Source organism: Helianthus annuus, chromosome 4 (genome assembly GCF_002127325.2).
Source record: "Helianthus annuus cultivar XRQ/B chromosome 4, HanXRQr2.0-SUNRISE, whole genome shotgun sequence".
Classification (NCBI taxonomy): Eukaryota; Viridiplantae; Streptophyta; class Magnoliopsida; order Asterales; family Asteraceae; genus Helianthus; species Helianthus annuus.
In genome coordinates, this window is record NC_035436.2 from 155,521,355 (window position 1) to 155,534,249 (window position 12,895).

Consider the following 12,895-nt stretch of genomic DNA (forward strand, 5'->3'; position numbering starts at 1 on the left):
CTCGGTGCTTCGTTTGGCTCTTATCCTAGCTGTTTGTCTCAAGGCAGAGTCGTTGGGAGACATTTAGACAGAGAGAGATTTGGAGTGAGATTCGATCATAATTATTTTTAAGTTTTTGCGATGCGATTAAGCGCGTTCAAAACTTGATGCGGTAGTATTATAGTAATGCGAAATCACATAGGAGCCACATAGGAGACAAAAGATTCCTAAGTTCTCACATAAATGATTTATTTGTATTTAGATATAGATAATTGTAGTTTACACTTACACACATACATAATGGTTTAGAATACACGAGGACGTGTTGGGAAAGAGAGCGAAAGCGAGAGCGAATACTTAAGCATTAGTTTTGTTGCGATTATTCGGTTTTCATTTTAAATTGCGATGGCTGTGCGAGTTGTGCGTTTTGTAAAACAGGGAGCGAAAGTTGATAAATCGAGAAATCGATAAGGCGTAGAATAAATACATTAAGCGTAATAAATTCGGTAAGGCGTAAAGTCGGCGAGTCGTAAGCTAGTAAAATGGATAGAGTGCCTCGGGTGTTTAGGCGTCTACTGCCCAAGGTAACTCAACTACACCCAACAAGTTCGTGCATGCGCGTTGCCCTAGAAAACTATGCTTCCACTGGGATGCAGCTCATGGCATTCGTCTTCCGAGTCATCGCATGGCTCGAGTTATCGTTATGGCCGAGTCCTTGGTGAGAGCTTTTGAAAACCTTTTTATAGACAGCGGAACGGTTCATTAAGATACGGGTTTCACCCCTGACTTAATAACTTCGCTCCTAACTGTGGTTGTGCTCGTCGAATAAATCCGAGAGTTCCACTAAAATTTTGAAATGGAGACCTTTGTCGAGATATGGATGTCACTCTTAACCCAACGAAGGGTTCTCGTGCTAGAAAATACACTGAGTGAGCAATCTTATCGAGAGTTCTTGGTTTTCACACCTGGTCTCGACTGGATCACTCGGTTGTGATATGCAAGTATTTTCGAAAACGTGTGTATTGTGTCAGCCTTAGGAAAGGCTAAGTAGTATTCCAGCCTTAGGAAAGGCCCTTCGTGCGAAGCTGTAGTATGCATTGTCCACACGAAGTTGTAATTTTAGCAGATTCGAAATGAGAGTATCAAGTAGGCCCGTACAAACCCTACTGGGTTCGCACGAGTCGGCCTATTGGCACTTAGGCTATAGACTAGGTCAATTCTAAGACGTCGACCCGGACTAGGTCAAGTCACAAAAATTTTTTTTACCTAATTCCCTATAGTTATGGCTCTGATAGCAATCTGTCACACCCCAACCGATGGCAGAATCATCGGTGCGCAGCACTAGGCGAATCAGATTGCTCAAGAGAATCCATAACAACTAAATTGCGACAATATTTAATACGTTCATTATCCCATACTAATAAACGATACATTCACATAAGTTATCACAGATTTCTTGTCCTCTCGAACAATACAAATCCGACAACATAGATTTTAGGTGAGTTTCTAGACTTCCTAGCTTGATTTGATGTAGACTGCGACTAAACCTGCAACATACGTTAAAACAACGTCAATACAAAAGTATTGGCGAGTATACAAGTTTTGATAGCAGCGAAAGTAGATTAAAAGCGGTATAAAAGTGTTGTGAATACCACTTACATAAACGAGATATGCTAACACATAAACACCAGACAATTACTACCAGCTAACACTCGAGCTGCGATTGCGATTGTTATTCATCCTAACTAGACCCCGTCGGGTTCTATAGTACTATACTAGTTAAGGTGGGACCTCGCGAGTAAAAGTCCTAACACTTATGTAACTAGCATCACGTGTAAATATGTAATTTAGTCATTCGCAAGTGATTTAATAGATTAAACATTTGATTAATTCGGTTTAATTTGATAGACGTATGTTACACCCAAAATGCGATAAAAAGGGGTTCGAGTATATTCACCAGTCGGTGCTCAGCAAGTAAACACAACTTGGTTGGATTGAAGGAAGCGCATCTGAGATTAGCCTGATTGTAGATTGATAGCGTAAGCGTTGCATAGTGCGTTAAACGGTGTAAAGTGTCAATGGATCGGACAGTACTCCGATCGGATGGCAATCCGATCGAGTGGCCGGTCGATCGGGTGGCAATCCGATCGGGCGGCTATTCGATCGGGCGGTGATTCGATCAACGAGACATTCCTCAAAGATAACAAGTTTCCAACAGGGTGGTCACTCGATCAGATGGCAATCCGATCGGGTGGCACTCCGATGGAACTGCAGGCCTTGGAAATGCTAAGTGTTGAAGATCCAAATGTCATCCAATAGGTTGGTCACTCGATCGGCTGGCAACCTAATCGGGTGGCATTTCGTTTGACGTCCGGATCTTTAGAGGGTTTGAAAAATGACTAAGTGTGGGGCCTCAAGTGCAACCCTATCGGATTGCAGGTCGATCGGGTGGCAGTCCAATCAGACGGCAGTCCGTCCCGCAATCTGATCGTCTTGTAACTTGAGTATTTTGTTAAGTTTTGTGATTTGATCGAGACGGTATGACTACGAGCTAATCAATGGAAATCCACCAAGCCCAAGTTACCGGATCGGATGGGAATCACCCCGTCCGATCAGTTAACTGTTCTTAACAGTCGTTCGTGTTCATCTCGCTAAGCCGGTCGTCTCGTTTACAGAATTCAGTTCCCAAACCGACACATCACTAGCGAATGAGTAGAAGATCTGAATGAGCCCGGGTTCTATCGGTTTTTGAGTAAAAAGTTAAGAAAGTTTGAAGAAAACCTTGAAAAACTTAGATTCGGCTTAGATCTAGGTGAGATTAGTGTTTATACACCGTTGAATCTATCAGATTTGGACTGTTCTTGATGAGATGAGGTCACACTTCATCGTTCCTAAGAACTCCATGATGACATCACCTTAGAACGGCTCAAATCCGAAGATTTAACGGTGAAAAAGTGAGATTTGATGGTGAAAAAGATGAAGGAGTGCGCGTTGATCATAGAAGTACAAGATTTAGGGTGAAAACTTACAAGAATCGCGAGAAATCGGGCTAAAATGGCGAGAAAGCGTCTGGTCGAGCGAGAGCAGTCACATCAACTGTTATTGATGTGACAAGTGGGGTATTTATAGGCAAGGAGGAGGAGAAGGGCGGTGTAGTGAATTGGATCGGACGGCTGTCCGATCGAGTGGCACCTCGATCGGGTGGCCATCCGGTCGAGTGGTCAGTCGATCGGTGGCATCCGATGAGTTGTATTTCGGCGTTTCATTTCGATCGTTAAGCGTTGCCATAGTTTGGTTACACATTTTCATCCACATTTTTCATATATTTATTATAATTAGTCACGGTGTGTTGTATATACATATCCATATTTCAAATCCTGCGATAATCTAGTTACGCGTGCCTGCGAGTGTGTTTTTGAGTATTGAGTTGCACCGCGACATATCATGGCTATCAAGGAGGGTAGAATTGGTCCTCACTCGACATCTTCGTGGTCGTCAGCAAGTACAATGTGATGTGATAGCGATAAAGTATGCGAATTTATGCGAAAATACTGCGATATAGCGATATATGCGATATAGGTACATTATGATCTGAATCTCTGGTGCTAGGCATAACGAGTATAATGATTAGTAACAACGCACGAACGTGCGGGTTGTTACACCAAAAGTTTGATCATGTCATGCTTGATGCTGGGTTCAAAATCAATGAATGTGACAAGTGTGTGTATGTGAAGGACACATCTGAAGAATATGTCATTTTGTGTCTATATGTAGATGATATGCTCATTGCTGGAAGTGATGACAAAATCATAAAATCTACAAAGAACATGCTAAAAGCAAGATTTGACATGAAAGACATGGGTCTAGCGGATGTGATTTTGGGGGTCAAAATCACGCGAACCCAAAGTGGACTTGTTTTAAGTCAATCCCACTATGTGGACAAAATTCTTGAGAAGTTCAATACAAATGAGTCTAATGAAGCTAGAACTCCACTTGACACAAGTCAACATCTAGCCAAGAATAGTATACTCAAGAATTATTGGTAGCTTGATGTATCCTATGAGTTGTACTAAACCAGACATAGCATATGCTGTGAGCAAGCTAAGTAGATACACGAGCAACCAAAGTTCAATGCAATGGAACTGTATCACTCGGTTGCTTCGCTACTTAAGATACACTCGGGAATACGGGTTGCATTATAACAGATATCCAGCGGTTATAGAAGGACACTGCGATGCAAATTGGATATCTGGCACGAATGATTCCAGAGCAACAAGTGGGTATGTATTCACACTCGGAGGTGCTGCTATATCGTGGAAATCATCGAAACAAACGATTATCGCTAGATCCACGATGGAATCAGAGTTCATCGCTTTAGATAAAGCAGGTGAAGAGGCAGAATGGCTACGTCAATTTGTTGAGGATATACCAAGATGGCCTAAGCCGGCATCGGCCATTTGTATACATTGTGATAGCCAATCAGCACTTGGCAGAGCTCGTAGCACAATGTATAACGGTAGGAACAGACATATCAGACGTAGACACAATACGATACGACAACTAATCTCTACAGGAATTATCACTGTTGACTACGTGAGGTCAAAGGATAATATTGCGGATCCGCTAACAAAAGGCCTAGGTAGAGAGTTAGTACAGAAGTCGTCCATGGGAATGGGACTGAAGCCCTTGAAAATATAAGTTCATATGATGGAAACCTAACTCAGTAGACTGGAGATCCCAAGAGCTAAGTTCAATAGGAAAACCTAATTGTATGAATTAGTAAGGTCACTGTGGGGGGATAACCCTACATATATATATATATATATATAAGGGAGTTTATTGCAAAGCTGAGTAAACTTCCTAGTCCATTCCTAAAAGTGACAAGTGTGAGGCTAAGCCTATGGATTTTAATGATTCGACTAAAATAGTGAATCACCTATGTGAGAGAGAAGTGGGGTCGCTTCGAAGGGTATTGTTGGGGCACAATACCTAATGGCTCTCGCAGAACCAGGCATCATGTTCATGACCATAACGAACATAACTATGAGGACTTGACTTTGTCAGGGAGAGTCTTGTGTGAAGTGCATTGTCGTCTACACAAACGGCAGACGAGTTCAAAGACATCGAGTTCTACTCAGAGCTAGTAGGCTAAGTGCATTTCATGAGCGAAGGTTCAAAGGGTAACACCTACCTATCGTATGCAAAACTCAACTGCTGAAATGTAATAAGGAATTATGTTGTTTCTGAGATCGACCTCCATTCATGTGGGGGATTGTTGGAAGTTTAGTGTGAATGAAAGTCTCAAGTTGGTAATTCACCTTGTCCCACATTGGTATGGGAACAAAAAGATAGGCTATTTATAAGGTGAAATCTTGATGAAGCCTTTGAAGTCTTATGACATGTTTTACCACAAGTCCTACCCGCGCGCGCAGGGGGGGTGCAAAAAATGGAACAGAATTAGTTGAACTCGCGTATGCCCGCACGTCCTGCGGACACAAATGCAGCTCCGAAAACCCGGGCTCGCGGGAGACAGTTTTTGCACTCGAGGCTGACTAATTGTTTTTATTAATTAGTCTTAAAAACTAAAACGGTTGGTCTTATTAATGGGTTTTTAACTGAAATGATTTTCAGTTTTAATGAGAATCATTGTATTATTTAGTTTCGAAACCGCTGAGCCATTATGTGAGTTAATTCTCTGCAATGATGAGGCATAAGTTTCGAAACCGATTAGCCTTTAATTCTCTGCAATGATGAGGCCAGAATCAGTTATGATCTGTGCCTATAAAACCCAATGCAGACATCCTGTTTAGACACACCTCAACAACTTCTCCTCTCTCAATCTCAGTTTCTGCAACACAGCTTCTTTTCGTTTCAGGCAAGTGCTCAAGTCCGGTAGTGCGCGGTGCTGCTTAGAACCGGCGTACCCTGGGAACAGACGACGAATCTGTTTAAGGGAATTGTGTCAAACACAAGCCCGGTTCACTCGTTTACTGTTTCTTCAATTTTATTACATTCTGTTAAGTTTCTGTTCAATTCTTTTATACAGGTTTTCTAACACTTAGGACTCTTTCTTAAGAGCATGCACAAGTAGATCATCTAATAACGTACCGTATATCCATTGGAGGACGATTGAATCATTCTCGATCAAGAGTCATATGTCGGATCTGTTAGGGTTGGTGCAAGCATGCCATCAATGTGGTGAAGAACTTTATATCCCATTGCATGAAGGTGAAAAAGTTTAACCCATGACAGATATGACACTTTGATGCGCACAAGAACTTGAACATTATTTTGGATATTTGTCACCTTGTAAACCAGATGGAGGGGCGTGTTTAGAGTTTGCTTATCCTAATTCTTATCTGCCATTGATGAGGAGAAGGATTGTAAACAAGAAATAATGACCGTAGTCAGGTGGTGTATCGAAAGTAGTCCTGGTGGTGGACGGTGGTAGAGAGCGAGAGTTTCCGAGGCTCTCTAATACCATGCTATCCAAAGGAAATTGATTGATTGAATTATTCAAAACCAAAGGGAGTGTACATATACAACACAGGCTAGCAAACTAGACCTCTAAACTAGGAAAGGAAATCACAGACAAAATACCAAGGAGAAATACAATAAATAGTATATTGTAGTCTATTAATACATACTACTTCACATAATGTATAGAAATAATGTGCTTCAAGCGAGACGACTTTAGAATTTCTACAGAAATGGCTTATCCATTTTGCTTTCAATCGCCATTTAATTCCGCTTAGTTTCTGGTGGGACTTTACATTTAGATTTTTCCCTCAATTGATGGAAAATCTGGCTGGTTTTCAGGTAGGGCCTTTTGAATGGCAGGTACCTGCATGTATGCCTCCCTCAACCTGGATAGTAGAGGGTAGTCACTCTGTAAAAACAAATACTAATTATTAATTTCACAAACAAAATTAAAATTTACTTGGATATAATAATAATTTCAGAAGCTACATACCATGTCAAAGTTGAATCTCTCTGATAAACCAATGATTTGTGGAGCAAGAAACACATCAGTCTGCATATGTTATTTGAGTCAGTATATAATTAACTACCCAAGATAATTTCGATTAAATCCAAGGAATTAGTACCAAGTAAATTTCATCTCCAATTGCGTACTTTCCAGCGTGATCTTTTAGTAAGATTTCCAAGGCTGCATTAGTATTACATATATCAAACAACAAACCTCTTATAACTAAGGTCATCGGTGAGGTACATGATAAAGTCAGTCTTACTATCCACTGCTGAAATTGATTGAAATCAAAATTTATAACACTATCGTCATGAAAATGTATAGTTCTAACATATTTCTGAGGTAGTTATATATAGTTGTACCAACTAGCATTATTATTTTAATAATATACATTTAAATGTGAAAAAATGACAAACCACATGGGCAATTAACTCTAATTTTGTGCTTTTCAACCAAACAAGTTAAACTTCCTGATTACTATTAGAAAGAAAATCAGGCAAGAACTTACCAGCAAAGCCTTTTGCAACATGCTTATGAATACTTTGAATTTTTTCATCTTCACCAATATTTGCTCCAATGTAGTGCTACAAGTTGGGAACATGGGATAATGAAAGAAATATATAAATTCATGTGTTGACGATTTCTGTGACATGGTTCCGAATCAACACAATATTTAACTCACCATAAGAAGAGGTTGTATGCTCGAAGAAACGATATTTGCAGCCTACAATATGTGAAAGAATATGACTTTAATCGTCTCAAGATGATGTAAGGAATCGCCACACAAACCAGCAACCAATAAACAAAAATATGATTATTTTGTACAACAAACTTAACCTTGATCATGCATTTTAATACATAGACCATAAAAGGTATCAATAGACTTTGTAGGTTAATCTTGATGGGTTTTAAACTAGGTCACTGGATACGGGTCCAAGTGTTAGAACGGTCAGCAATATGTTAATATTTGGTCACATGTTTTTAGTATTTTAATTAGATCATGGGTCAGATTCAGGTATGCAAATAGTGTTGGAAATCCAGATCAAGTTTGTCTTGATCATATGAAGATTAACAGAAATTGTCTTGATGCCAACAACATTTGCCGGCAGTTTACATAAATACCACAGGATATGGCGGTTGTGTTTTGGCGGGTAACTGCTGGAGCAGTTATTTGAAATCCGGTTCCCGCTAAACACCCGCTTATTACATACAATTTACTTATCATATCTAACATGTTCACTTATCGATAATTTACATAACTAAAATAAGCATAATTAAGTTTATATTTCTAACATAACCCCTCTAAACTTGGTTATGCTTATGAGCTTGTTTGATCACGCTTCGGTTTGCTTCCTCAACGGCCCATCTTGCTTGATTGAAATTGAATCTCTTCCGTTTCTTCATTTGATTCCAGTTGTCGTCCCTCACACCTGCATAAAACGCTACTTGTTTTGGTTCCATTTCTTTGTGCAATTCTTCTGCAGCATCATGTCGGCCGCTTCCCAGGCTGTTTGTCTTCTTGAGATCCCCTCTTGAGACTTCATCCTCTTCACTCACCATCCTTTTATCATGCACTCTCTGTTGAACCTTCTTGAATTTGTAGTAGTATTCTAAGGTGTCTAAGTACATAGCATAAACTATACGAATGAAATCACCATCTTTGTATTCAAACCCCATATCTTTAGCAATGATTGGCCATAAGTTTTCTGTTGTCACTTCACGATATCCTCCATCCTTATCGACTAATGTATACAGATCCAGTAGATCTATCTTATGATTGTCTTTGGTGCAAGGAGGGAATGGTCTATGAGTGATTCCCAAGTATTCAGTTAAAAACCATTTAACCATTTCTTCGAACTTCTTACTCAGTTCATATTTGTACTTGAATACGTATTCGCCATCGTCTAACATACTTATCACAGCCTTACAATCATTAAATTCATGAAACTCCAATGATTTTAAGATCATTAGATTCCAATCAATCTCGGTTTCATCCGAGACATTGAGGGTTTCGAAATATGAATTCAAATAGTCGTTTTTTGAATTCATCATCTATCCCACACATGTTTTGCAACCTTTCTTTCTCCTTTATCCCTAACTCTTCCTCTTTTGTTAACCCTGTCGCTTCATTTTTAGAGTTCATCACCGGAGATGAGAACATAGGGAATATCTTGCATGTATCACCGGTTCTCCGGACTGTAAAACCTTGTAACGTTAATTGTTCTAAACTTAGAACATTTCGGTTGATGTCCGGTGAATAGAAAACACTAGGAACGCTTAGTGTTTCATTCCCCATTTTTACTTCGGCTATCCCCACTCCTCGGATGAATAAGAAGTTATTCATTCCGGATCGTGTTTCTACCCCCATGATGTGTTTCACTCTCTTAAAGACATCTATGTTGTTCACAAAATGATGACAAAACGTTGGATTAACATACTAGATATCGTTCCATTGTCCGCCGTCGGTACCCGTGACTATCATTTCTTCTCGGCAATGAACTTCTTCTCTTTGGGTTCTTATTCCGTTGTTGATTGCTTGTCGTATGAGTTGTGATTCCTCGTCATTTTCTTTGGATTTACAAGTGTAAATCTGATGACCGGGCAAGTGACAATAATAACACAGCCGTTCTCGTCGTGATCGTCGTTTTCTTTCATTCTTTTCATCTATGCAGTGTTGGCAGGGCATTACGGTGTTGGTCGGTTTCATTCCTGCATCATGTCTTTCCGTGGCTCTGATACCACAATGTTGGAAATCCAGATCAAGTTTGTCTTGATCATATGAACTTGCAAGTGCAGCGGATACATGGTTTTGATTTGCAGACATGGTTAATGCAGAAAATACGGTGTGGATCGAAAGAAAGGATAAAAGGGTGGACAATTTGATTAACAGAAATTGTCTTGATGCCAACAACATTTGCCGGCAGTTTACATAAATACCACAGGATATGGCGGTTGTGTTTTGGCGGGTAACTGCTGAAGCAGTTATTTGAAATCCGGTTCCCGCTAAACACCCGCTTATTACATACAATTTACTTATCATATCTAACATGTTCACTTATCGATAATTTACATAACTAAAATAAGCATAATTAAGTTTATATTTCTAACAAATAGTGGGTAAAAAACATGGGCTTGTATTACTGTTTTGTAGGAGATAATGGGCTTAGTTGGTAGGTTTATTATGTTCGCGTACGTCGCATAATATCTGTATATATTACGGTTTTATCAATGAAAGAAAGTTGTGAGTTCCAGCAGAAAATCAAGTCCTTTGTTCTTTTATTTTTCACTTTGATTTTTGGAGCTTTTCCAACAGACTTTGATCACTACTAAAACCACATTAACATATAGACTAGTAATCTTCACTTTATTGTTTCTAAATGTATAGGGTAAAGGAGATCAAGACAATTTTGTAGAGATAAGTTGATTACAATGTAAGTACTAGTATTAAGCCCCTGCGTTGCAGCGGTTGTCGTAAAACTGTGTCAAGTAGTATCAATGTTATACCATTATCAGCGATCATCAACACCGGAAAACTCGTAAAAACAAAATAAATAAAAACGGAAAAAAAAATAAAGCCGAGCGAAAAGCAGACGTAAAATCTTTGAATTACGCACGCTCGTTGTAGAGAAGTTAAATCGAAACATAAAACATAGAAAAAATAACTAAGTTAATCCAGGACCCGTGCGTTGCGACGAACGTGTCAAACGGAGAAAAATAGATGTGTTTTGACGGGCCAAACGGGAAAAATATACGAAAAATGTTGAACCCCACACGCACGTTGCGGTGCGTTAACTCACAAAATTTAGAACGAAACGAAACGCTTGGGAATGATGAAAAGTATGGTGGAAAAAAATTGAAAATTAAAAAGAGTTGGGGTTAAACTGGAAAAGATGAAAAGCTTTAGATTAATAAGTAAAAAAACAAAGGGTCTAAATTGCAAAAGTATAAAAGTTTTGGGTAATATTATTAATAAGTAAAAAACAAAGGGTCTAAAACAAAGGATATTAATAATTTATTAGATATTAGATTTAGATATTTATAATATTATTAATTGGATTTATTAATATTAAAATAAAGATAAGAATAAAGATAAAGATAAGTGATATTTATATATATATATTAGTTATTTGTATTAAAAGAAATATTTTAATTAAATAAATATAAATAAAATTTATGTGGTTGAAGGAGAGAATGCCATGTGGCATTATTTGTAGTCATTTATTAATATTTAGATTAGATGTTGACATGGGGTTAGTAAAGTCGATATCACCGTATCATAATAAGCTTATAAAGCGTGTGTATGTGTGTGCACGTGTGTGTTTTGAGAGAGAACAAGAAACCAAATGATATTACCTGATAATTTATTGCTTTTTTCACAAGGTCACGAGGTAACAATGGATGCTGAGGGTACTTCTCTTCAAGGTACTGTATCATATGAAGAATACAAACTAATAAAGAAGAAGAAAGGAAAAATAGGCTACCTACCTTAAACAATAACAAAAAAGCTTAAAAAAATACAAAACACCATATTAATGAGGAAGATTTGTGCTGAAGTTACTAACCAATATGATTGCAAAAGAATCAGCAAGTACTATGCCACCATCCACAAGGGCAGGCGCATACCCAATAGGATTGATCTTTAAATATTCTACACATGCGAGTAAGTTACAATATTATAGAAATAGTTTTAAAGAGTTATTGTCCAAGTTTTACTACTTTTATGCATAATAACATGCTAATTAATTACATCACAACCCTTAGTTTAAAGAGATAAGTCTATATTACCAGGACGAGTTTGCTCATTTTTGAACAGATTAACGGCCTTGTATTCATAATCAAGTCCTGTTGGCAATCCAATCCACACATAACAAATTATATTACTCATGTGTAGATAGGTGATAGGTCCAATGATCAGTTTGATGAAAAATAATATTGAAGAAAAACCTTTCAAATTGAGAGCAATACGAACACGAAAAGAGGCACTGCTCATGAAGAAAGAATATAGTTGTAGCTTACTCTACATTATCAAAGTGTGAATGAATGAATATGTTTGTTAATGTGAGAAACCGAAATCCATATTGAAACAGAGAAAGGAACACACCATATTGATCGATCTGAGGAGGATGATTTTAAGTAATGGAAGAAGATCTAACACACCCTCATATTTTAAAACATCATATCAAAGTCAACATTCTAGAAATGTTAAGTTTCAACATCTGTATGAGTATATCTATTTATTTGAATTTTTGTTTGTCAAGTTTGAAATTGTATTCAGGTGTAGTTGTACCTATAACCTAATTTGCCTAATGTGTTAGAAATGTGTAACTTTAATAAAGCTAGTGGTATTCCCCGCGCTACGTGGCGGGTGTTTGGTCGTTATCGGTGTTGGTTCGACATTGACACTCGGTGTAGCAAGCAAAACAGAAAGCCAAAAAACTAATATGCTGAAAAATGCAATGAATGTGTTTTACTTTTACATATATCGAAAACCATAAAAACTAATACCAGAACTGGTTGTCTGGTTCCGATTATACCAATACCGCTACCGATGTCAGTATTGATAGAGTAACATGAGTTGAAATTATATAATGTAACTAAACTATGATCAACCTTGATTTCATGTATTTAGGTTTTGTCACATTTTTTAAATAACTAAAAATTTGATTTATCTTTATTATCCTTTGTTTATAAAAGAAAGAGTTAAATGTCATTTTAGTCCTTGTGGTTTGTGCCATTTTGACAATTTAGTCAAAAAGTTTCATTTTTTGTCTGTGGGTCCAAAAAGGTTTCGTCGTTGCCGTTTTAGTCCATTGGGTTAACTTCATCCTATTTATTCCCATCTGTTTAATAAATAAACTCCGGTGTTTCTAAACTCTGATATTTTTCCTAACTCACGATCCTGATGAAAATTTCCGCTGTAATATTTTC

The 12,895-nt window shown here is 38.0% G+C and overlaps 1 protein-coding gene across 1 annotated transcript; it reads right to left on the reverse strand.

The window, feature by feature from the left end:
* Window positions 1-6,573: 6,573 nt before the first annotated feature.
* Window positions 6,574-12,160, reverse strand: LOC110923320 (glutathione S-transferase zeta class). Its single transcript, XM_022167451.2, has 10 exons — window positions 12,069-12,160; window positions 11,912-11,984; window positions 11,753-11,809; window positions 11,530-11,615; window positions 11,321-11,392; window positions 7,650-7,691; window positions 7,476-7,551; window positions 7,086-7,147; window positions 6,953-7,012; window positions 6,574-6,868 (listed from the first exon to the last, which is right to left on the reverse strand). The coding sequence occupies exons 1-10, from the start codon at window positions 12,069-12,071 to the stop codon at window positions 6,755-6,757; spliced, it is 645 nt and encodes a 214-aa protein (XP_022023143.1). The 5' UTR covers window positions 12,072-12,160; the 3' UTR covers window positions 6,574-6,754.
* Between the last annotated feature and the right edge of the window lie 735 nt (window positions 12,161-12,895).